Source organism: Anastrepha ludens, chromosome 6 (genome assembly GCF_028408465.1).
Source record: "Anastrepha ludens isolate Willacy chromosome 6, idAnaLude1.1, whole genome shotgun sequence".
NCBI classification, from domain to species: Eukaryota; Metazoa; Arthropoda; class Insecta; order Diptera; family Tephritidae; genus Anastrepha; species Anastrepha ludens.
Window position 1 is genome coordinate 101002452 of NC_071502.1, and position 27164 is coordinate 101029615.

Below are 27164 nucleotides of genomic sequence, written 5' to 3' on the forward strand. Positions count from 1 at the left end.
GTTGCACAATGTTGGAAACATGAGTCTGGCAGTATGGCAGGGGAATGAAGCTGGTAACTAATTTCATTTGCATATGATCTCAATAGAAAGCAAATAACGGGAGTATTTTCCAGTATTCAATGACTGCGAACAAAATAAAGTTAAATAATAATTTTATTTATTTATTTATATTTCTTTGTGATTCATTTATATATTTCTTTTATCCAGATGTTTTACAATAGTAATGCGCTGACAGTTCTGCCAACCATTCTTCCCGAATAACAGTTATATTGCTCATATAAAGTTTTGTCGTATGCACTAATTCAGTGAAAAGAATATATTGTGGTTGTGGTAATGTGTATAACGATGAAAGTGGATGTATGAACAGGTCCAAGCCTCCTTGTATTCTTTTGTAGACACCCGTGTAATGTAGATATCCGGCATTGAGGAAAAAAGCTGATGTTATGCATTTACATATCGTCTCTACATTTCCCTGACATGATTTCAAGGGTATATTTAAATGCTTCTTAGTAAGCTTTACAAGCTGCTCACGCAATTCATATGCGCAGTTGAGATTTCGGTAGTTCAAATAATATGTTCGACAAAACTGTTTGCTCTGCTCGTTTTCAACAAATGCAGTGAAAACATTTAGCATAGTAATTAAGTCACCTTCGGCCACTTCGAAATGCCGTTTGGCAACGCGTGCCTTGATCTGACCTTGTCCGGTGGCTGGATGGGCAAACACGGTCTCTACTTGAAGCATGGCGATTATTGTGAGAATCTCTTCGGAACAACTCATAGAGCTGGACATGTAAAGCATGCGACTGAGCATTGGTGGCAGCGGCATTTCGGCCATGAAGTAACCAAGAGGCTTTGTGAGACTTCCATCACTATCGATGGCTCCTAAAAAAAATAATGGTAAATATTTCTATTGATATTATTTTATTAAGTTCAGTTAAACACTAAAAAATGATATGCATACATATGTGCATATGTAAACATAGCTTGCGTTTGCCAGAAACGTAGTTTAAGGTTCCAATTTACCATTGCTTTTTACTCTGAAAAGATACTATTATGAATTTTCGACACAGTATAAAAGCAAAGCATCAGCATGTTTTTGTTCATACATACATACAAACGTACTGGAGCACAAGTTATGTTGTCTTTTACGATTTATTTATTTTTGTTGTATACAATTTTTATTTAAATAGGATTGTTGCCGTATTTCCTTATCCGGTAACAGCATTTGTGTTCGATAATTCCTAATTTTTGCTGGGCGTTCGTTAACGGCATAAAATTATCCATCATTTAACAAATTTTTAGAGCAAAGTGACAGTTCGAAGCAAGAGAGACGTTCATTTTGTGCTGGAGAAATTTTAGCAAACAAAATGTTCGCATCACCAAAACATAAAACCTCTAAGCATTTTTTTTAAATTGTATTTGGCCCACCTTTGCCTGGCGCCGGTTTGAAATTTATAGTTTGTACCCAGAAACAATAGGATACAAAATTTACCAACAAAAAACCGGAGTATGTGAAACATATTTATTGCCAATTTTTATTTTTATGGACAAAACAATGATTTGTAAACAATCTCAACTAATATGACTTCTTCTACCAATTTTTCCAAGTGAGGGATAATTTTCCATTAGTTAACTTTTTCGTCTCTTTGGGAGAGGACTTTCGCTTAAGCTTTACATGCTCTACATTAGGATTAATGGCTGGTCATGGCTAATTTTTTTTATCAAACGCACTGATTGACAGTCATAGACAAATGTAGCTTAGCTTTGTATTGCGGAAGTGAGCATAGGAAACGAAAACGATACTTTTCGTTTTTCAGGTAATTTTTTACAAGTTTAGAGAGAATGAAGGAGTTTTAAACACAAATTTAATTTTACATTGTAATGTTTTAAGAGCCCCTTAAGGGATTACATACGTCCAGAATTTTCAAAAAATCGATTTCATTTTTCGATATTTCGTAAGCATAGTATCTTAAGAATATATTGTGAAATTTTCATGCGGAAATCCATGCCCATTAACAGATGGAGAGCGAACCCCGCGCTCCTGTACCTCAAACTTTAAATTCGTTTTTTTCGAAATTACTTTTTCCGGCACGGTCTGCATGATAACTCATACAGTTTTAATGCGTTTTTTTTTAATATTTGAAAGTGTTTTCTCTATAGATTTGATTTTTAATATTTTTATTAAAAAAATACATAAACATAATTAAAGTGTGACATTTATGACGTAAAACGCATACGTTTTTTTTAAATGCCGTAAATTGTAAAATTAAATCCTGGTCGACAACTATAGCTACAACTTTATTTGACAAGATTTTTTTTAATTTTTACAGATCCATCAAGGAGAAATGATGCAGACCGTGGAGCAACTTTTTTTCATTGTACTTTGGGTCGATTTTTTATATATTATTTATAACTTTTGTAAAGAAAAATTAAAATTAATTTTTGTATAAACTTTAAGTACTAATAAACAATGTATACAATTTTTTTATATTTATTTCTATTGTTACCTCTTCTAAAAACAGTTTTTCTTTTAGCGCATTTTTGGCGCTGCTGGACGTATGTAACTCCTTAATCTAAGAATAAGGGCTACATTGAAGGATTCAAAACCGCGCAATTACTTTTTAATTCTATATTTAATGCCGCTGACATTAAACTCGGTGTCGGTTTTCCAAATTCAAAATTTTAAATTCCTAATCAGCAAGCTTGAAAACATCAAAGCGAACATTTCCGACAAGAAATAACGAATTCTAAAAAAGTTGTTGCCATATTGAATCAACCATTTTGAATTTGTCAACTTCGATCACAGAATTCAACTCAGCACGTCCACAAACTTTAATCAAACTACATTATCTTTTTCTTAATAATTTTTAGAGTTTGTGGGGCCATTAATGAGGTAAGATACTCATAAAGGTATATTACATTGGAAATACATACACACACATATGTATGTATATGTATATGACGAATGTAAGTATAAACTTTGTTTTTGTTCCTACCAAATTGCACTTACCTAGAGCGTGAAGCGTTTCTAACGCTGCCAATACATTTTTGGCGGGTGGCGGCGAGGGGAAATTGAATTTCAATATATTAGTGATTCCAAGCGCCTTTAAATTCAGTATCATTGCACTCAGTTCACATCGACGTATCTCAGGCGGAAATCGATCGGGTAATTTTTCAAAATCTTCCTCAGTATAAAGACGATACACCTTTCCAGGTCGTGTACGACCAGCACGACCAGCTCTTTGCATAGCTGTAGCTTTGCTGATGGGCACCACGACCAACTGATCTGTTGCGCTGTCCGAATCGAACCATTTTATTTTAATAAAACCGCAGTCAACAACTGAAAATTTTATAAATTTTAAATAAATATGTATGTATGTATGTACATACACAGGTATAAACTTCAATTTACCATAAACAACACCTGGTATAGTGATAGATGTCTCGGCGATATTTGTTGCGAATACAACTTTGCGTAGACCTTTTTCCGCTGCGAAGAATACCTTCAATTGTTCCCTATGCGTTAGTGAACCATACATTGGCACAGGTTGCAGCGTGCTGTCGTCCTTGGAACTCATATAGTCTTTTGTTAGACTAACAGCTTGCAACACTTCTTCTTGTCCTGTTAGGAATACCAGAATATCACCTGGCCCTTCCTTTTTATGAATCTTCCAAACTGTTTCAACAGCTTCGTTTACATAGTCAGCACAGGGGTTACTTATGTAGAATATGCTAATTGGATGTGTTCTGCCTTCAACAGCCAAAATTATGCTAGAATTTGCTTTGAAGAAATTGGCGAAATCATCAGCGTCAATGGTGGCTGATGAAATAACCAGTTTGAGTGCAGGCCGCTTGCTAACGATTTTTTTTAATAAACCAATAATGATGTCCGTTATTAAATTGCGTTCATGTGCTTCATCAATTACAATAACGCTATAGCGCATAAGTAAAGGATCTGTTAGAAGTTCACGCAATAGGATGCCCTCTGTCATGTACTAAAAATAAATATACATACAGATGATGAGCAGTCATTTGAAATTCATACTATTATTTTTACACCTCATTGTGAACTCACCTTTATGGCAGTAGCATCGGAACGTTTCTCCAAAAACTTTACCACAAATCCCACAGTATCGCCAATGGCTTCCCCTCGCTCCAGAGCCACACGGTTTGCCAATGTTATGGCGGATATTCGACGTGGCTGTGTTAAACCGATTTCGCCCTTTGTATGCCAACCCAATTCGTAAAGATACTTGAAGATGAGCAGTTTTTATAATAATTTAGTATGATTTATAAAAAATTTCGGTGGAATGATTTAAGCGATTGGGGGTCTACTTAAAAAATACGCAAAGGTAGACGTTAAGAATTCTTTTTAATTACATAATTTTTCCGATCCTAAGTATAAACTTTAAAAAGTCGTTAGGAAACAGTTTATTTATAATATATGTAGTTAACCATTAACCGTTCGGAAAAAAAATCAAACGGGCCAGATATTAAATATCAAAAGAGTAAATTTTATGTGATTTTCAAGAGTTTTTTACGAAATCGCATTGAGCATAATTTTTATTATATGCATTTGTACTCTTGATGTAAAGTTTGCAAAAACTATTAAAACTAAATGTAAGTATATTTTGTTTTTGCAAATTTGGAGTTTGAATGTCAAACTCATTTGATTTCTTTCATGGCGATTCTATTAAAGGTGGTGTTGGTAAATCAGCTGATTTGTTCTTCTTTCTTTCGCTGTGTCTATGTGGCTGCGCACAGAATAAAACAAGGTGAATTAATTTTTTGTTTTCTTCTTTTCCAATACTTTGCTGTGACAATCAAACGTACAAAAAATTGTTGTTGGTCTAGTGCTACCACCTTTAATAAATGCGCCTTGGTAGAAAGTATTTCTTTCATTCTGAAAGATGCTTCCTATCAATAGCTTTAATTTTCTTTCGTCCCCCTCTGACTAATTTAAATGAAAATGCACGCTTACACAAATATATAACTTATTTTATTAGCTTTTATTTAAAAATCGACACAATTTGTTCTTGATTTGAGTTTATTTCCATATATATTGAGTTTGTACAGTGCCAAATTTGACATAAAATATTTTCGATTTAATAACAATTCACATATTGTACAAACACGACATTTAGAAAAAGAAAATGGATCACAACGATGTATTATTACCAGACATAGTGTTAAAAATGAAATTATGAGCCTCTAAAACATGCATTTCACTGATACAAATTACAATCAATAATATGACATAACCGACATATTGTATGGCCTTTAAGAAATCCCACAATTTATCGCAGAATATACTTAGTAGCACAAGATGAAGCAGCGAATGTACATTCACTATTCGCCACATCCAAGCCACACACAAGAACCACGCTGACTTGAATGTAATATTTTGACGTATGAATTGTGTTGGCGTTACATCGTTTCGCTCCAACATGTCTTGGTATACAGCGATGTATCGATTCCAAGCAGTCGAGCTAACAAGCAGCTGTCCGGTAAAGCTTACAACTTTCTTGACGACTTTTGGCGTCATTGACTTCGCTTTTGGTCTCGTCACTGGTTCAGGTAGTTTTGATTCACTCATCGGTAGTTGCGAGTAACCACGACGTGGTGGATTATTTTTAAGATAAAAGAAGATACCCAAAAGTAAAGCAATACAACCCAGACCATCGCAAAGACCATCGATATAGTAACCGGATGTTCCAACTTCGGATCGTTCGCCATGTATATTTTTTTTAGCACGCGCCACATGACCATCCAAATCGTCAAGAAATGTGCGGAACTGGAAGAGCACCACACCCAAACGGCGGTAACCCAAACTGTCGGATGAAACCATTTTTCCCGAAATGCATGCCACTCCCACATGGAAGAACGATATCATATTCGCCGTTATGAATGAGCTACGCGAAATCCCAACGACATTGTCAAATATGGTAGCAAGTGGTGCAAAAAGATAATGATTTGTATGATCGAGGAGCACAGCTTTCACAGTTACATGGCACAGTGGATTTACATCGCAGGAGAGCCAATGATGTTGCTCGTAATAACCGACCGATTTGATCATTGTCAAATCTGTTGTTGCTACACCACCTAGTGCATTGTTCGTTATTAATGTTGTTGTATTCAAATGGTAGTCTCGTTCAATTGGGTAATTTGTTATACGTAAATATAATTGAATGTCCATAAAAATGTAAAACGCCATCAAAATGAAGAGAAGGCAAAGTAGCATTTTACTAACTTGGGAGCTTGGACCCACCATTTTGTTGATCGTGTATTTGGGTGAGTGGGTATGTGTATAAAAACTTTGTTATGTGAATAAAATCAATGTTTTTTTTTATTTTTTCTTTTTTTTGAGTTGTTCGTTTTTTACTCAACCGCTCCAATTAGCACTGCAAATAAACGTTCATGTCACAATAGTTGTGTGAATGAGCAAATATGATTGAGATGTGAATCTGAAAAGAATATCACTTTAGCATAAACAAAAACGTACTATGAAACAATCAGAAAGCGACAAGCAAATAAACTTACTTCAAATTTATGTTGGAACTAGAAATTATGAGCTCTCAACTTTTCAATAGAGGAGTATCATATTTTTTCAATATTGCATTGAATCTGATTAAATTCGTTCTTAAAACACAAAGTGTATGCAAAATTTCTATAGATGGAAGTGCATATGTATAATTTTCCATTGACACAAAAGCACGCAAGCAATTCTTCTTTAACTTTTTTTAAAGACTTATAAAATTTCCATTCAATTTTTCTTTCTTCAAACATAATCATCACTTTTAATATCTCTGCTGGTTCAGCCTTATTTAAAATTGGAAATTTACGGTTTATTGCTGATACCGCATGGTCCACTGCAGAGCCTTTTCCTGGGACTATCCCAAGTACCTTGTTTTTAAACAATATGCATCAAGGCCAGTTTTTCAGTGCTAACTATGCTTTCCAGTTAGACTAAGTTTAAAAGTCAAATTTTGCAGGCTTAGCTCAGTTAAAGAAATTTCCCTCAGTTACTAGTACCGAAAAACCGGCCCTGAATGTGAAAGTCAGTTCCCACAAAAAGCGCTTTTCGTTCTAACGATACGTCGCTTTTACACACAGAATCATTTAAAGACACCGTGTTTAAGTAATTATTAATATTTTGATGCTATATAAAGTGAAATAAAATGGAATTGGATTAAATTAAAGCCTCTATTTAGCAAGCTGTGCTAAAATAATGGCTAATAATCCATAATAAAAACTTGAAAGAAATAATAAACTGCTAAAAGATTTACTCACAACCTAAGTTGCATTTTTTCGCACTATGATTGAAGTAAATACGTATAAAAAAACTAATACCTGTGGAAGTTGAGTGCTTTTTCCGCTACCAGTTTCGCCAACTAATATCAAAACCTGATTTTTTTCCAAACAATATAAAATATCTCGGCGGTATTTATAAATAGGAAGACGTTTTCGCTGTTCAATTATTGGCAAAGTATGGTTCGCATTGAATACAAAACAAGAATCCGTTTCACTAGTAGTAACATAATCATCCCTTTTGGACCCTACTTCATCGACATCTGGAAAAAAGTTAGAAAGTAATTTGTTGATGAAATTCGAAAGGACAGTTAAATCTGTCAAACTGTAAAAAAATTGAAACATAAATTTGCGAAACCTCTAAGTGTTTATACATTTTCAATCAATCAAACTACGTATATTTCGATTATGTATCGGCTTTTACTGAAATTTCTGAAATTAAAATCTACATTAGAGAAATTGCTATTGACAGACTTAAGATTGATAGAGACTAAATGAGATAATTATATTCAAATAAGTGTAGACAGAGAAGTTGATTTGATTAAAACATCTGCCAGAAAAACAGAGGTAGATAATATTTTTAAGAAATGTGTTGTGTAAGTTTTGGTGTCAAAGATGAGTCTTGGCAAAGAGTGGTGTATAAATAGTCGTAGCATTGCATCTCTAAACGATCATTTGTAAAGCTAAATTTAATCGAGGCCTATACATTTCATTAGAACCATTATCACCAACAATTAAAGACATATTTTTAATAGGAGTTTGTCTGTTTGTTGACATATGCAGTAGAGAGAGGATCTATAATTTGAGAATTATAACTTGTATTTTCCAAATGGCGCCGAGTGCACGATTAGATACGCACATATGCCAATTGTATGTTGCGGCGGAGACAAATAATTAATAGTATGGATACCAATAACAAACATATCTTGATATAGCTTACAAATCCCAGCTTAGAACGGTTATTGGTATCGTCTAAAGATAATCCTGAGAATTGAACAATTTTGACGGTTTAGACCAAAAAGAGGGGGTGTTAGATGATTAGGTTTAAGCGGGGATTTGATGGGGTGGTCATTTGCGATGTACCATCACCTGCTACACATATTTTGAGTATGTCACGTTGGGGTTATTTAATTTACGTCTGGATCTCATCAGAGATTTCGATCTATTTCAATTATTTCTTTTACAGTAGGAATGTGTACTAGTATTTCTATATCGTGAGTCGTATATTGTAGCGAGCCAATTTAGTCAAATGTTTCCATTAATATAATTTTCAAAGATGCGGCATCGAATTGCGACAGCTTTCCAAAACAAAACAATGCTAAAAAGAATACCGAACTCCCTATATACTCTTGATATACTCTATATTTGGCTTTAATGTTTAATGTTTTATATTGCGTTAACTTGTTAACGAATTTTTTAAGACACTCCATATACTATATGTATGCATTATGCATACACATTTACTAAATTTAATACATTTTCTGTTTGAAAATCTAATCAATATAATGAAATGAACGCTCTACAACTGAGTATTCCGTGCCGGATTTTAGATGAAGACATATGTATATGTACATATGTATGAACCATTCGGAAACTTAAAACAGTCGACAATAAAATAAACACATTCTCTATTTCTTGTGGTTGTAATTGCGAAAGATGCTCCCAAAAACATAATTTTTGTTTGGGAAACTACTGAATCGGCTGTGTTGGCCAGATATCAGCCGGTTCGATCCGGCAGAGTAAATTTGTTAGCTGTGGGAATTAAATTGAAGATGGAAAATTGTATTGGCATTTACTAATTACGCTCATATCTCTTGTCATTAAACACAATTGTCAACGATTGGAAAGGTTTATTATTGCCTATATGTATATGAGTCAGAACTTTACACAAATGGGTCAAACTTATAATGCATAAATGCGAATCAACGTTGTTGCGCATATTGCAACCTACTAGGATTTGATAGTAACACAGAATATACTTGGATAAATCCATGTCGGTATTCACCCAATATGTGAGCGGCATAATTAGGTGAAACCCAGTGATAAGGGCAGCACAGATTAGCTTTAGTGCGAAATATAAACATACCTTACGCTAACACATTGTCATTATTATAGCACCTTAACTTAGTTTATTTATTTGCAATTCTAAGTCCCACTGTAAATTACTCATGTGTTACTCAGCACTTTTACAAAGAGCACTTTTATTTATAGATACTTGAAGGCAATTTAGGACAGTACGTACTCCAAATTTTTTCATTTTGTTTATTTGCTTGCTTCTTTACCTATGAATATAAATACGTCATATACACTAACCTGGGGCGAGAAAATTCGGTTTCAGTTGTAGTGAAACCATAATACTCTAATATTAATAGAATTTCTTTTGTGTGTGCTTAACTTTATTAACAATATTGACAATTACAAATAATGGACTTCACTCTGTTTCACTATTAATTAATAAACTGAATTCCAGCCTTAATCAACGTTCTCTGATTCGAGCAATTCGAGTTTGTTGTTTTTCCTGAAGTAAAAGAAAATAATCAAAACGGTACAGTGTGCCACCTGTTTCGCCAGAGTTCGCTGAAATAGGGTGACTCAAATTAATTTCTTCGACAGTATCTCTCTTGAACAGTGGTTTTGAGTGGTGTGAAAAGCGAAATTTCTAAATTTTCTTTAATTGAATATTAGAAAACATTGCGTTCCAAATAAGTATCAACAAAAACGAAAATAGCAGTTTAGTGGTGATCATTTATTAATTAATCTAATTTAGTAAATTATGAACACTTGTATATTCATATACTTATTTACTTTACAGGAATACAACGATGCTATTATAAATACAATTTACGCCTTAAAATTAGTTCTATTAACATGGGTCTCTCAAAAAATTAAACTTTGCGATAATTTTAAAGAAGATAACATTTTCTCCTCCACAAATAGCAGCAGCACGAACGATGGTATGAGCGACAATAACATCTGTAGTATTTGTAATGACTGCAACAAGAATGTAGAGTTGAATGGCAGAAGCATGTGTCATGCAAACAATATAAATGACAAGATGAATCACACATGGTTCTGATTTGCTGTAAAATAAATAATATACATAAACAATTGTGTTTTAAACGGAAATACTCAATACTTCAGTGGTTTGCACATTGAAAAATCACTTTGATTAAGATCGTTTTATTGCTATACATGTAGTGTTTTTTATTACTGTTTTTCTATAATTGTGTAATAGTTTAATTTGTCAGCACTTACTTCTGATAAACAATTTACTTAAAATAAATACGTTCCGACAAAGATTTCAAATGCGACTAAAGTCATAGTATCCAGATTTCAAAATATTTGTAGGCGAAAATGGATGAACAAATGAACTTGGTTACCAAGTGAACCGTGTTTGGTCGATGTTATTTGATTTGAATCGTATGCAAATATATGTAAATGTGTATATAAATATGTAAATGTTGAAGTTGGTATGGTCATGTAAGTCAATATTAAAACATTTGTACTACAGTAAACTCACTTCGAAGGGAACATTAAACAACATTTAATTGATGCGTGGCGGTTTTGACAATGTTTGTTGCGCTAAATTGGAAAATTTAAACTCTTTTCATTTAATTTTTGAGAGCACTTTGTTTAATTTTTATCGAATTTCCATAAATTTTTTATATGAAATTGTGTTACGCCGAACTTTTATAGCATATAAAATTTCTGATATCTCGTGTGAGGGGCTTATGCATCTGCATGTCTTCTTCGATAACAGTGAAGCCTGCTCCACTGTTCCTTCTTTCTTACTTTTTGAGTCTTAAACTGGTACAAGACCCTATATCTCTCTTCGTGAACAAAGGGACGGAATAAGATGTTAGCTATATACAATATAATATTTAAATTAGAATTGACTAGGACGAACGACTGCAATTTAATTACATACCTTATTCCACTTGTAATTTATGCTGTATATAAAGAGTATTGCAAAAGAATACTAAAATACCTAGAAATAACGATTTAACCTGACCTAGTATCAATAAATACGCGTTGTGTATATTTTTGTTGTTGCCATTGTTACAGCCATTATTATTAAATCACTATTACCTATTAAATATACATATGTACAAACTATGTCAGTCGACCAACTCAATGTATTGAAATATGGATTTGTATGTACTTATGTATAAGTATATCCAAAACGTATACATGTATGCTTGTAAAAGAGAACATCACTTGTAATTCATTGAAAAGTTACGTATAATTTTATTTCGGTCATTAATAATTCATTATTTATACATGTATACATGTATGCTTGTAAAAGAGAACATCACTTGTAATTCATTGAAAAGTTACGTATAATTTTATTTCGGTCATTAATAATTCATTATTTATTGAATTTTGCAAGTCGCACACGACCATAATCAATTTGATATCCCTCATCATTGTTATATATACATATGAACATACCTCTCTATACAGCCGCTCTTCATACGTCGGTTATGTCGGTTATGTCGGTTAAATGAACTTTTTCAATTACCTTTTTCGATTTACGGCCAAAAATATTTCATTACACGGGTGAATAACTTGGTGAGATAGGGAAACCTCTTTCAAGCGGGGAGCTAATGCAGTTAGTAAGCGAACGAGCACTTGGTGTGGAGCCAGAGCCTTTTTTATTCAAGCAGCTAACAACAAAAACGTTGAGAGAAAACTTCCTCAAGGGAAAAACTTCCTTCTTCTTTTACTGGGAATCGATTTGTATTAATTCGTTTGCATTTGTATGACAAAAATTGGTTCGCCAAATGGCTTTTCTCTTTTCGCGTTTACTCATTTTGTTCTGCACCATGGCGTCGTCAGAGCCTTGATCGCGGATTGATTATCGGAGAAAATGTTAATATCTCCCTCGCACCCGCGTTCCCCAAGCATTTTGCATGCCTGGAGGATCGCAGAGACTTCTGCTTGAAAAACACCAGCAGTATTCGGAAGTTTAAAGGAGATAGATAAATTGGCTGATTTAGAGAAAACGCCTGCTCCGACTTCCGATTCCATCTTGGCACAGTCAATGAAGAGGTGCAAGCTTCGGTGCAGATTTTCCCCTCGATCCAATCTTGCCTATTAGGAAAGATTGCCCTAGCACGTCCCTCAAACTCTAGTTTGCGGATAGAGAGATTTGTTTGAAGTTCGGAGAAATACGGTGTTAACTGCTCGAAAATGCTACCATGTCCCTTGAGAGATTGTCTCCAACCTCCTTTAACCTGATTGCACTTTGAGCTGCGATGGAAATAACCACTAAAATATCACTTAATCAGCTAAACACACAAATAAAGCAATTTTCTTGATTTTACACAATCGATTTAGCATACGTATGCATATATTTATTGATTTATATTAATAAACAAAAAATGAAGTAATTCATTTAGCCATTTTTAATTTGTAAGTTGAAGCAATAATGCCAGAAAGTTTGTACATGCATAAAAAGGGGGAAAACAACATCTATCAACCTCAAAATACATTAGATATCTTTTTTACAATTTTAAATTGAAATTTTGTTTCCTTACTAGTACAAGTGTAACATAACATCAATTCATCATATGAATTACATACAATAAATAAATTTGTATTTCTAATTGAATTTTATATTCAGATAGTCGTAGGTATAGCTAAAATAATAAAAATGACACTCTTGTCCTGCGCGCATCACCCTTGGCTCTTCGAGCCATCCCGTAATGTCACATACTCCCCTCTGAACTGCTTGTTGTGCCTTTTGAATCTCCCATTCCACCCGCATTGTTATCGTCTCCTCCTAAAGCACCCGCAGATGACAAGCCACCAGAGAGACCACTAAGGTCCAATTTGTACTATAAAAGAAAATGTTTTCAATATTTTAAATATCAGTGCTTTGAAAATTTTTTTTCAAATATGTATTGGGTATGTATGTGTTATAAAAAAGTTGGTGAGAGCCAAAAAAATTTACTCTCATAAAATTCTTCAGTTCCAAAAATCAAATCAATTCGAAGAAAATAATTTTTCTTTATTGAACCAGTTGCGTCATTTGGTAAAACTTAAAATACAAATACAACAGAAATTACATATTAAAAGAATAAGCAAAATAAGATATTGCCGAATTATGTATATACAATCAAATATATAAAATATATATTTAACAAATGTAAAATAGTTGCTGTTTTTTTTTTTTATTTCACAAACGAACATTTACCTTAGTCGCGCATTCAAAACATTTTGTTACAACCTTGTTAATTACACTCATAAGATTTTTAGTTTCTCGTATAACATGATCCACTTTCACAAATGTTGCATCCTTTCCTACGGTATGATCTTTAACAGTAAATTGAAGAGTTTGAACAAAAGTTGGGACTCTATCTAAAATATTCAATAGATCCTTTTTATTTTGGCTTGCTGGAACCTTTATGAGTAAAAGATATGGAATATTTGTAAACAGTTTTGAAATTTATTACAACAACAATGAAAGGATAAAAATAATAATAACAATACAGTGCTACAAAACTACATACAGTGCATGTCGGGATGTAGTTTTTCAATTTCCTTTCTATTTTCATAATCTTTTACCCCATTTGTTTGGTTCTTTCATACCGTGAAATGTCATAACAACGATTTGCTTACGAAACAACAGAGGTTGTAGACCTTTTCTATTCGCCACTTCCCCGCTCGCTCTCTTTATAACTCATTAAACTGGTATAACTCGCTGTCTTACTAACACATGCATTTTAAGGTGGTTCTACTCCCGCGTTGGCAAGATATCATTATTTATATTAGTTGCTTCCTCTATTCCCTACTTGCTAACGCTTGGAGAAAAGAAGAGGCCTTGTGTTGCTGATATACGAAAGATGTCAATACAGTCTACGCTCATGCTAAAAAGAATTCAGAAGGAGTGACCCAGGTCAGATCGGTAACCGGCTCTCAGCAAATTTGAAAGAGTCTGTTGGTTGGCTGATGCCAACGGAGACATGGCAGCGGTTTGTTTACGAAAAAATTGAGATTGGGTTGGTGATATACGAAAAAAATGAACACAGTCTTCATTTATGTTGCTCGTGGCCACTGATTGGACGAGAGTGGGAATACGTGTGAAATGAGCGGGTGGAATTCGACTGCCGATTACTCGGTGACCGCCGAAGTTGCTCGCATATTTCTGTTTTTCTCAATAACAGATTGGCCAAACCTGGTAACCTATCATCCGTGGGTTAATTCGCTGAGAGCCGTTTAATGGTCTGAATATTTTTCACTATGATAGAAATAAACGTCGAGTTTAGTGTTTATACTGCCTTCCGTTGCAATATTTGATAGTTGCCATGGAGGGAAAATTGTAAAGAACGGACTGCATAATATTTTATACAAGAATAATTTCAGAAACTGCTGGATTATCTGAGCTCTCTAAAATTAAAAAGAAGTCCTAATTGATAACAAGCGTTTTTTCTTCTTGGAAATACTGATGAGAGTTTGATTGCGCGTACGCAGTGGAGGCCGAAGAAAGCAAGCTTGAACGCATAATAGGAGCAGCCCGATCAATTTGGTGCTTTAACTTATGTTAAAAGTTAAAAACATAACTCTTGACTTTCTAATAGAAGCATACCATGACAGTATTCAGCTTTAAAATTATTCAAATTGCATTTTTGGGACTTCGAAATCCTTTTATTTTACAAATGAGACCTGTCGAAAAATTTTCGTACTCAGCATGCAAAATTCATTCGAAACCTGTAGGTGACATATTATTCGCTAATTATTTTTTACACGGATGTAGCTAATACATATGTACTTATTGTACTACAGATATGTATATATATATCAATAATTGTGTACATTTTGTGGAACAACATCAAGACGCACACCACAAGTAGGAGGAGGAGCTCGGCCAAACACCCGAAGAGGGTGTACGCGCCAATTACATATATATAATTATGTACATATGTATGTATATATAAATATTTATTATATATATACATATATATATTTAAGTACATATTTAAATAAACAACTCAAAAATGTGCAGCCTACCTGATATGAAAATTGTCGTAAAACTTTATACAAACGATTTGCCTCTTCGGCAAAATATTCCGCTTGTGTGAAAAGATCTTGGGTGGTCCTTAAGGTGCCATTGCCTTTCGTAAACTGATACATTGCAAATGCCATTGCCGACATATTTTTAGCACGCTTAATTATGTCATTATTATCGTTAACTTCATCATTCCATTTCTCATTGAACGGAGCAATTTCCGAAGGTATTTCCTTTGTATCCGCGGCTGATACCTTTCCTGGCTCCTCTTGACCAACGGACAATGGGCGCGCAGTGGTTTTATATTTCTGTTGTAAAATACAAAAGTATAGTTAAATATAAGAGGTAAGCATGTTAGTGAAAATTAAGTAAAGGGTGATCAAAGGCATACAATAGCCAAAATATTCAGATTTTGATCTAAAATCATCTTCATCTATATTTATTCATCACCGACTATGTCAACTAGTTCGGCAAAATCGATTTATCTTAGCTATAATTCCAACAAGCAGGCGCTACATGTCATACAAACGACACAACACCCGAAGTTGTGAAAGAGAAATTTGAGACTGGGTCAACTCGTGAGACGAGCATTCATCAGTTGGCCGTCACAATTATAAGTAAAGGACTTCGCACCCTTCGATTATCTTTTTAAAAGCTACGACAAGTCCTTAGTTTACGCTGACATGCCAGCCTTTTTAGATGAGCTCGAGGCCAACATTTAATACGCTTTTGCCGGAATATCGCCGCATATAATGGACGCAACTTTTGAAATCCTACCAGCAATCAATTTAATATCTCACACCATTGTTTATTTAAATTTCTTTTCCTATCGTTTTTATCTGGCTACTGTACAGTTGCTTGAAGTGCTCACGTTTATTGAATCTAACAAATATGGAAGAAGTATTTATATATTCTTTTCGGACGTCAAATAAAAGGGATAACAATCAAGGCGTATTGAACAAGAAGTAGCAGAAGAGCAAAATCAACAAGGAGATGTATTTGGTTTTTGCTTTTGGTCTGTAATATTTTAAAATCTATAAAGAAAGTTTGACACTTTAGAGAAATTCAAAGAAGATTTCACAATTTAGAGACAAAAAAACTAAAAAAAAGCTGCTCTGTTGATACCATCTGTTCAATGTGAATAAAATCAATTTTGTTGTTTAGGGTATCAAAAATGTAAATTCCTGAAATACCAAGGCGAATCTATTAATGTGGTGTTGGCAAATAAGCTCATATGTTTTTTTCTTTCGCCGTGTCCATGTGGTTGTCAGCTCAGAATGAGACACGGCGCATTCATTAATTTGTTTTATAGTTTCCCAATACTTTGCTTTGACAATCAAACGTACAGAACATTGTTATTGGTCTACAGGGTTTGATTGAAAAGTAATAAGTCTTCCCGCGCGGAGCGTCGCAAGCGATCAACCGAATCGGCTGGTGCGGGAAAATGATCGTTGGACCTTCCCCTTCCACTAGAAACCGGTCCCAGTTCGCTGGCAACAGCGGTGCAGTCAACATAAGTATGTTAGGATTTTGCAGTGGCGAAAATGCAGCGATCGTTGGAGCAACGTTACTCGAGCAAATTTTGCGTAAAGCTAAACAAAACGAGTACCGAAACCATTGGGCTACTCAAAGAGGCTTACGGGGACTAATCTCTGTCCAGTGCCCAGGTAAAAGGGTGGCACAAATTGTTCAAGGAAGGACGGGAGGACGTCGAACGCAAACAGACGAAGATGTGAACCGGGTTCATGAATTTTTGAACATTGATCGTCGTGCTAGTATACGTGAGATCAGTGAAGAGTTAAATTTAACTTATTACAATTTCCGGGAAATCGTGACTTGAAATGCGCAAAGTGTGTGCCAAATTGGTTCCAAAGGTGACTGTGACAGCCGAATTGAACGCGACTCCGGCGGATGAGTTTAAAAAATGCTTCCTGCAGTGGAAGGACCGCTACCAGCGGTGTATTGACGTTCAAGGGTCCTATTTTGAAGAATATTAGTTGTATAAACCAAAAGGTTTAATAAAACTGCTTAAAATAAATAAGGCTCATTACTTTTCAATCAAACCCTGTAGTGCCACCACCTTTAATGAATGCGCCTTGTGAAATACTCTGAAATGCTTCGGTTTTTTTGCTCCATTTATAGCGATATGGTTTAATTTCTATATAGGTTTCTCAATATCTGCTTAAGCGCTCGGTAGATGGCTAAAAAAGCGATTTTTCAATATTTGATTAGCGAATACCTGCCGCTTACTATAAAGTTATGGGAATAAGAGCAGCCAGTTAGCTGCTAACCAATATAAAATCTGGCAGCTGAAAGCAATGAAAATAATAAGTAACACTTCGTTTTACTTTCATTTTGCAGCTCTATAAAGATTATTCTTTTTGAGTAATGGAGCAATTGGGGCGAATTCGTTAGAGGTTTTTTTAGTTATTATAGATATAATAAAAGTTTTTTCGAACGGCCGGTAGAATCAACAACTTTTTTAATCATCGCTCGAAAAATTTGTTAGCCGATTTCTTGTTTTATTTTCTATGAATTTAAATTATTACTTAGTTTAATTGGAAGTTTCGTGTATCCACAACAGATTGTTGCGAATTTTCTTCTAAAATATGCATAATGATCGATCTAACTCTACGCAGAGTGTAACGTAGCATTATAAGCTGTGGCCAAAAATAGTAAACGTACTCCTATTTTGCTGAAATATAAGGTGAAGTCCAAAATAAACAAGACTGGCATCATAAACATGTTTTTGATGGCGCCATCTTTTTAATGAGTTAGTGCGTTGGAAGTTACATCCCTAGTTGACTTCCAGTGAAAGCTTCGTGAAAGTCGGTGGCGATGATTGTCTATCTCGTGCCAGAGTGCATTAGTGGGTTACACGTTTCAGAGATGGTTGTGAGGACATAATTGTCATTTATAACACCATACATGGGGCCGCTCAAAGTAATCACCGAAAACTCTATCGAAATTGTTCGTAAATTCATCAAAAATCATTGTTGACCTTCATGGAATCGGAGTTAAATATCACCAAAAAATCGAATTATCGCATTTTAACTGATGATTTGGACTTACGAAAGGTCTGTGCACGTTTCATTCCGCACAAGTTAAGTGAGAACCAAAAATTGCTCAGAGTTCAACATTCGAAAGACCTCATTAAAGAGGCGAGAAAAGACGAGAACTTCTTCTACAGCATTTTAACTGGTGACGAAATGTGGTGTTTGCAACATGAACCTGAAACTAAACGTCATAGTACCGAATGGAAGGCCCCAGACGAGCCACCACCCAAAAAATCGGATAAGTCAAAATTCAAGTCGATGCTCATTTGTTTTTACGATTCCAAGGGAATGGTCTACAAGGAGTTCGGAATACCGCGAAGGAGGAAACTGGCGCTTATTGTATGATAATGCATCATCTCATCGATCTACTCTTGTGACTGATTTTTTGACTAGAAATCACATTTTAACCATCAATCACTAACCGTATTCACTGTGACTTCTACCTATTCGGAAAATTGCATTTGGCTATAAAAGGAAAACGTTTTGCATCCGTAGAGGTCATCCAAAAGGCTTGTACCGACATCCTGAAGGACATTCCGCTCAATAACCTGAAACACTCTTTCGAAAAGCTTTAAGATCGCGCAAATCAGTCTAACGAGGCCAGAGCGGACTATCTTGAATAAATAAACTCAAAGTTGTCAGAACAAAGCTCCTGTCGTTTCTATTTTAGCTCAGTCTTGTTTATTTTAGACTTCACCTTTTACTGGAAACATAGTGCACTACCGCGTTTGCCCCCTAGTGTTTATTTGTGAAACTGGTTGCACATCACGCTTTTAAAACGAGACCATTTTGTAACGAAGATGCCAATGATAAAAAGTGATCATAAAAAGTAAAGTGGTTAATGTGTGAAAAAAATCTTTTTGGTTTGCAATATACACACTGTTTCTTGTTAAACTGTATGCAACCCTTTTCGTACAATCGCGAACAATTTGTTTACTCCATTAAAAGTTTGCAACTGGAGTTTTTTAGTTATTTTCTATTGTGATTTTCTTTTAAGCGATGGTGCCTTCATACTGTCCAACATAGCAGAAGAAAGGTATGTACTCTTTAGAATACGTCGAATTTTCAGCACAATTAAGTCCAGGGGGTAAAAAAATAAAAAATAAAGACATGGAAATTACAGCAGCTTGAAACCAAAAAATATTAGTTTGGGGAAAATGAAATCCATTATTTGGGCGTAAAATTTTTGCGCAAATGGTTTAAAACTGTTCTATGGTCGATCTTTAGCTCCTCAGCGATGCTATGACTACCAACATAACATACATTTTGTCGACATTTTCTTTAACATCAAAAGTGCCTGAACAGAATCGACGAAACCAAAATTGCATGTTGGAGCTCACAACTGAATGGAACAAGCAAAAAACAGCAAAATAACTTTTTTTATTGTGAAATGTCATGTTGACAACGAGCATAAATTTTAAATTGTTTGATCGATACTTTACGAGATATCCGGCCATCTACCGAGAAAATAATGTTTTGCTTTCCCTCAACTAATATTTAATATGTTTTCAGAAGATATTGTTGATTTTGAATCTTTCACTTTCAATACTCTAAAATGTAAGTAATTATTGCACAACTACAAAAATGTTTGGTAATTAATAAACTTGAGTTATTTAGAGAAAATCGCCATTTGTTTTTTAAATTCAAACATAAACTTTTCCATATTTTCTATTTTCTCATTCGATTAAGTTACCACAAATTAAAGACAACTTCATTTACTGGACATTGAGAAAACGACTCTGAGTATTAGTATATTAAATCTTACCTTAGATGTTTTATTATCGCATTGTTCCCCCGTGGTATCCAAAATTTGTTGAGCAACATTTGTAATTTCTGATATTAGCCATTTCCACATTTCTGCGAATGCATCCATATTTTCGTTCGCAGGAACACTTGAAGGATATCTCGATAATATTTTAGCTGCTAGTATAACTTGTGGACCGTATATCCGTAAATTAATAGCTAAGCATTTCGATTGTACTTGTAAGCTCTCTGTAAAAGCAATGTGCTGTAACAATTTGCAAACGTCTATTATATGATCACAACAGTCATGAAATTTATTTGACCATTCCTGAAAGGATGTCGGATCCTCGTTCAGAGCCAACAAATGAAAACTATTTACTAATTCCACTGATGTTTTCAGTGAATGATATAGATCAGCTGTCTGATCGGCAACCGAGAGTATTAGTTGTTGTGTTAAATTTTTTGATATACTTATAACTCTATCGATTTCTTCATCCATTATATGTCTTGTATTACGTTCGGTTTTATATAAAATATTTAAACATTTTTTAAGCTCTAGTTTACATCGATCACAAAGGAATAAAATATGTTCTCTATTTTCATGGCTTGTATAAGCAGAATCTGTAAAGTCATGTGTTTTCTCTAATAGTTTTTCAAAAGCATATATCAGTTCTTCGATTAATTCAATATTAAATGGTGTCATCAAGTCTCGATCCGAAAATGGAGAAATTTTTGTACCACATTGTTTATAATTATTTCCTATAAGAAGATTTTCATCTTCGCTACCAAACGAATTTCGACGTTTGCTATATTCATTGTTCCATTTCTTTTCGGTTGTCGTAGTAGAGGTGGCGATTTTTGAATAATTATTATTTGCTATATACATAGTAGGTTTAATATCGTCTAAGGGTTTCGTTCGAAATTTCTCCAGCAAAAAGGTTAAATAATTCGTTGCTGATTGTACAGTTTCTCCGTTAATGTTTTTAGTGCCATGTTCATTAAATGCCAAAAATGCTGATTCGAATATGCAATCTTTCACAACAAAATGTATTAAATCCATAGCACGTCTTATTTGACAAAATACTGTATCTCGATTTTCCTTAGCCAACATACAATCATAATGCAGGAGACTCGCTTTAGACGATGATAATAAAATAGAAATCGAATGTTCAAGTATTTGTTTGGCTGAGAACATTTGCGCTCGGCGCCGTTCTTCTTTAATATTATTCTGCTGATTTCGTATTAGATATGCAAGCTCTATCATTTCAATTCCGAAAAGTGAGTAAGCTCGGACAAATTCCGTAAAATTCACAACGGATTCAAGCTTTCGCAAGCTTTTTACGATTTTCCTCTTAGCAGTGAGGAGTTGTTTAACAACAACAATATCAACTAAAAGCAAAATTCTAGTGACAGCGGATATGAGTGCTTTAGCTGCTATTATAATAGCATTTTCATCATAGACAGGTAAATCTAAAGTTGAGTAATTCATGTTATCCATGGCAGAAATATCACATAAGCGTTCGATTGATTTTCCTGTAAACAAAAATGAAAGAAAAGCAATTAAAATTGTACATTGGTTAGGTTAAGAGGAGCAGGGTGTTTAACCTTTTTTCACTTTTTATTTTTTTTAAATAGATGCTTATTAAGAATATAGTCTATTGAAATTTTTGAATATTTATTATAAAAATATACAATATTATATTATATAATATTACAAATATATGTATATATTATAGGTATTACAACTCTACTGGCTACTAGAAAAACAATAAAACCTAAGCTTATTTAATAAGCAAATATTGGGTTGGCAACTAAGTAATTGCGGATTGCACTCATAGATGGCTCTAGTTGAATTTTTAGGTTTGCAGACGTAGTACAAATGTAAACACATTTTGTTATTTGATAGTTGGCTATTCAGCTGTCAATCAGTAAACAAAATTTTTTGACCGATTGAGTAGTTTTCGTTTAGCGTTCGTTGAAAAATGGAAAATCAAAAGGAACATTTTCGTCATATTTTGCTTTTTTATTTTCTCAAAGGGAAAACCCCATCGCGAGCTCATAAAAACTTATGTGCTGTTTATGGTGACGAAGCCTTAAAAGAACAGCAGTGTCAAAATTGGGTTGCCAAATTTCGTTCTGGTGATTTTTCACTCAAAGATGAAAAACGCTCTGGTCGCCCAGTTGAAGTTGATGACGGCCCAATCAAAGCAATAATCGATCGAATCGTCACAGTACAACACGTGAGATTGCAGAGAAGCTTTATATAATATATCACATACATGCATTGAAAATCACCTAAAACAACTTGGCTATGTTAAAAAACTCGATACATGGGCTCCTCACGAACTGAAAGAATCGCATTTAACGCAACGCATAAACAGCTGCGATTTACTAAAGAAACATAATGAAAATGATCCATTTTTAAAACGACTGATAATTGGCGATGAAAAATCGGTTGTTTACAAGCGGAAAAGATCGTGGAACAGCCCAGGTGAATCAACCCAAACAACATCAAAAGAAGGTATTGTTATCAGTTTGGTGGGATTACAAAGGAATTGTCTATTTTGAACTCTTACCACCCAACCGAATGACGAATTCTTATATCTAGATTGAATAACTAATGAAATTAAACAATGCAGTTGAAGAAAAGCGGCCCAAATTGACAAATCGAAAAAGTATTGTATACCATCATGACAATGCAAGGCCACACACATCTTTGGCCACTCGGCAAAAACTAATGGAGCTTGGTTGGGATGTTTTGCCACATCCACCATATAGTCCTGTCCTTGCACCATCTGATTCCTTTTTGTTTCGATCTTTAAAAAACTCCTTGAATGGTAAAAATTGCATGGGATTATGATGCTGCCTGAAAAATGGCAAAAGGGCATTGATCAAAATGGGCAATACATTACAAAATAAAGTTATATAGTCCCATGAAAAAATTGTCTTTGATTTTCTAAAAAAAAATCCGCAATTACTTAGTTGCCAACCCAATAATATATAAATCAATAATAAGACCGACATAATATACAGAGAAGTCAATCTAAAATACTAAGAATACTAAGGACAATCAAAAACGCAGATTGGTACATAAGAAATTACGACATTCACGACGACAGTCACTGAAACAGTAATGAGAAGCAGCAGTAAGCATAACTTGCAGCTATTATGGAAATTGAGGAAAGTTGAGCAAAGCTAGAAACGATTGTTTTCTATACAATTCACTGCATCCGACTGAAGTGTTCATAAAGAGCGGCAGCTTCTGTTTTCCATGAGATGCAGCTGCAAGTGAGCGTCTGTTCTATAGCAAGCGGCTTGCTAATTAAATTAGCTCAGGCACCATAAAAATTCTAAAACAGGATTTTGTGCTACACTTGGGTGCCAAGGTAGTTTAACAAATTAAGCTCCTCTGCTCTGATTCTGAAAGTAAGAAAAAGAGCTCTTGTCTTGAAAGTATTCGTTGCAGCAACAACTCGTTATGACATAATTTACGCCGGTTAGCGTGGGAACGCTAGCTAAAATCACTTAGGTGGTTTCAGCATCTCTCAAGAAGCAGAAGACGGATTTTCTCAATTTTCGTAACGGTTCTAGCAGTATAAAGAATAGTTAGATCCTTTTAAAACAAGATATACATTTACTAATTATTTTTCTGTTGAACGAAGATGTATAGACGGATTTTAAAAACTTATCCATTTATTAAATTACCTGCATCTCTTGCATTTCTGCAACATTCCAAAATATCCGATTTGATATCGAGATTGTCCTCGGCAATTATTTCTCCTATTGTCACGAACCTCTCAATTGCTAAATTAACAGCATGGCCGACATGACTGATTACCTTCACTCTACGATCGGTTGCTCCTACGATCGGTTGATGTTTTTCTGTGGCAACCTAAAAATACAGACACAATGTATTTCATTTGTAAAGTGATAATGGAAACCTTCATTTTTAATCTCATTTAAGCAACTAGTACAATACATAATAGGTCTATTTATAAGTTCGTGCGGTTTTACAACAGATGGCGTAACTTGATTATTATTCCATCGATCCACATTTCCAAACATTCATTGGAGAGCTACTGTCGTAAGGCACAAACGTCAGTATAAGTTTTTTATTTGAAGCGTAAACAACAATATTTTTACCACACTTGAAAATGTCGAATTTCGTGCCAAATAATGTGTTTTTGCGGGGAATTCTTCTTCATTATTTTAATATGAAGAAAAAAGCAGCCGAAAGTCATCGTATCTTGGTGGAAGTTTATGGTGAGCATGCTCTATCTGAGCGAACGTGCCAGAAGTGGTTTGCACGCTTTAAAAGTGGTGATTTTGGCTTGGAAGACGAAGAACGCGAGGGTGCGCCGCCAAAGTTCATGGATACCGAATTGGAGGAATTGCTCGATCAAGATCCGGCTCAAACGCAAGAAGAGGTTGCAAAAACTTTGGGAGTTGATCAATCAACCATTTCCAAACGTTTAAAAGCCATGGGAATGATCCGAAAGGTAGGCCATTGGGTGCCGTATGAATTGAAGCCAAGAGACGTTGAACGCCGTTTTATGGCATGCGAACAACTGCTTCAACGGCACAAAAGAAAGGGTTTTTTGCATCGAATTGTGACTGGCGATGAAAAGTGGGTCCATTACGACAATCCAAAACGTCGGGCAACGTATGGATACCCTGGCCATGCTTCAACATCGACGTCGGCGCAGAATATTCATGGCCTGAAGGTTATGCTGTGTATCTGGTGGGACCAGCTGGGTGTTGTGTATTATGAGCTACTGAAACCGAATGAAACGATTACGGGGGATGTCTACCGACGACAATTGATGCGTTTGAGTCGAGCACTGCGAGAAAAACGGCCGCAATACGCCGATAGACACGACAAAGTTATTTTGCAACATGACAATGCTCGGCCACATGTTGCACAAGTGGTCAAAACATACTTAGAAACGCTCAAATGGGATGTCCTACCCCACCCGCCGTATAGTCCAGACCTTGCGCCATCCGATTACTATCTCTTCCGATCGATGCAACATGGCCTGGCTGACCAGCACTTCCGTAATTACGATGAAGTCAAAAAATGGATCGATTCGTGGATTGCGGCAAAACCGACCGAATTTTTCACAAAGGGAATCCGTGAATTGCCAGAAAGATGGGAAAAAGTAGTAGTAAGCGATGGACAATATTTTGAATATTAAATTTGTAACCATTTTACGTCAATAAAGTTTCAAATTTCGAAAAAACCGCACGAACTTATTCATAGTCCTATTATAAAATGGTATTATTCATAAAAATTAAAGCTTAAATGAATAATTTCTATATACATTGTCGAAGCATAAAGTACTTTACATTAATCAATTACAATTTTTATGAATTTGGAGTATATTTTATACATATGTATGTACAGAGTCCTCACACACTTACCCTTCTCTCACATTCATACGACGACATTTTTATTATAGTAGAATAGCATTCAGTTTAAATTCTTAGAATTAGATTAGTAATATATGTAGGCGCAGTTTGGAAAGTTCGAAAAAAGTTGCTGGAATAATCAAAAAAGTTCAAAACACATATTTTAGCATAATAATTTATTTACATAAATTGATTTTATTACATGTGGGGGGATTGTATTTGTAGAATATTTCATTTATTGTACAAAAAATTTAAAAATAAAATAAAATAAAATAAAACAGATAAATAAATAAATTTCTGAAATAAGCTCTTATATTTTATGATATTCAGTTTTTCCTCTTGCTATGTACAATGCTAGTCGTAGACTTTCGGAGAGTAGAAATGCACTTGTCAATACAAATCCGTTTCAAGCGGTCAACAGGGCAATGTAAATGGCTTCAAATTATATATGTGTTCGTACCTTATGAAGGTAATATAATAGCCACACAAATTTTCGAATTCATCCTAGCTAAGCACTTTCATTATACATATAAGTAGGTACGTATCTTTTCTTCAAAAACGTACAATTTTTATATGTGTGCACTTGCCTATGTACACACACGCATATATGTATATTTATATATACACATATATATGTATGTATTGGCGCGTACACCTATCTAAGGTGTTTGACCGAGCTCCTTCTATAGTTTGTGCTGTGGAGGGACCTATGTACAAATGGAGGGACCTATGTACAGACAGTTTTTCATGGCAAAATACACTCGGAGGTTTGCCGTTGCCCGTCCAGGGGCGACCGGTATTAGAAAAAACCGTTTCTGTCATTTGGTGTTTCATGCACACAGGGTCTTGAACGCGGGCCCTATCAAATAGTAGTCACGCATCAATCTATTCGCCTACGGCGGCCGCCGTATACATATACATATGTATATGTAAATTAGTGAATCTGCATTTATAAGCTTCTTCAGGTGTGTACGCACGCATACATGCTTATGCACATCTACTCGCAACAGTATGAATTATTAAATTTTTGTGGTGGAAAAATTGATGCCCGTTTTAATATTATTGCGTATGTATAATTGATATGCCCGTCACTTTCTGTTATTTAATTTGAACACCTTTTATCGCTTTAAACGATTATACATATTTTCCTTGTTTATGTACATTACTGCAAACACATACATAAAAGTTTTTTATTGCGAAGGTGAATCGCAAACAAGCTCACCTGCGCCTTTTACACGGATACCGTTATTTAATTTCTATTTCGTCAATACATCACGTCAGGATTTGATCCAAATATTTTTCAACAACCAATTACAGCACATTTTTAGTTAGTAGGTATTTATTTAGCTTGAAAAAATCAAAATTGAAAACAAGTATTGAATTTTATGTTACAAAGCGCAAATGCGAAAAATCAACTAAATATTATGTCCAAACGACCTAGCCACATTTCCTTCTACACAACTAGAGATGCCGTATTTATAAATTTATAAATATTTTTTTTTGGCTTGGTACCGTTAAACAGTTATTGCATATTTATGGGCGCATAATGCAATTGCCGAGAAGCAGGCATTTCGTGAATTTCATTTTACTTCACAACACATTTTCTTTAAATTAATCAATGAAAGTATGTATTTCCA

General features: G+C 34.6%; 4 protein-coding genes across 6 annotated transcripts; all 4 read right to left on the reverse strand.

The window, feature by feature from the left end:
• Positions 1-135: 135 nt before the first annotated feature.
• Positions 136-9713, reverse strand: LOC128865794 (probable ATP-dependent RNA helicase DHX35). Of its 2 annotated transcripts, none has more exons than XM_054106145.1 (6): positions 9622-9713; positions 7351-7571; positions 4076-4222; positions 3413-3995; positions 3011-3340; positions 136-882 (listed from the first exon to the last, which is right to left on the reverse strand). In XM_054106145.1, exons 1-6 carry the CDS (start codon positions 9659-9661, stop codon positions 200-202), a joined length of 2004 nt encoding a protein of 667 aa, XP_053962120.1. In that variant the 5' UTR covers positions 9662-9713; the 3' UTR covers positions 136-199. The 2 variants fall into 2 exon arrangements, with proteins under 2 accessions (XP_053962120.1, XP_053962119.1); XM_054106144.1 differs by having other exon boundaries at positions 4076-4252.
• Positions 4978-9713, reverse strand: LOC128865798 (ceramide phosphoethanolamine synthase). The gene is made up of 2 exons (XM_054106149.1): positions 9622-9713; positions 4978-6464 (listed from the first exon to the last, which is right to left on the reverse strand). The coding sequence occupies exon 2, from the start codon at positions 6269-6271 to the stop codon at positions 5159-5161; it is 1113 nt and encodes a 370-aa protein (XP_053962124.1). The 5' UTR covers positions 6272-6464; positions 9622-9713; the 3' UTR covers positions 4978-5158.
• A 336-nt stretch (positions 9714-10049) lies between these two features.
• Positions 10050-10671, reverse strand: LOC128865799 (uncharacterized). Its single transcript, XM_054106150.1, has 2 exons — positions 10564-10671; positions 10050-10388 (listed from the first exon to the last, which is right to left on the reverse strand). Exon 2 carries the CDS (start codon positions 10374-10376, stop codon positions 10212-10214), a length of 165 nt encoding a protein of 54 aa, XP_053962125.1. The 5' UTR covers positions 10377-10388; positions 10564-10671; the 3' UTR covers positions 10050-10211.
• A 1993-nt stretch (positions 10672-12664) lies between these two features.
• LOC128867076 (alpha-catulin) lies at positions 12665-26955 on the reverse strand. 2 transcript variants are annotated; one of them, XM_054108171.1, is made up of 7 exons: positions 26750-26953; positions 25540-25657; positions 23824-24010; positions 20141-21651; positions 15322-15627; positions 13508-13714; positions 12665-13148 (listed from the first exon to the last, which is right to left on the reverse strand). In XM_054108171.1, exons 2-7 carry the CDS (start codon positions 25564-25566, stop codon positions 13020-13022), a joined length of 2367 nt encoding a protein of 788 aa, XP_053964146.1. In that variant the 5' UTR covers positions 25567-25657; positions 26750-26953; the 3' UTR covers positions 12665-13019. The 2 variants fall into 2 exon arrangements, with proteins under 2 accessions (XP_053964146.1, XP_053964147.1); XM_054108172.1 differs by lacking the exon at positions 13508-13714 and having other exon boundaries at positions 26750-26955.
• Between the last annotated feature and the right edge of the window lie 209 nt (positions 26956-27164).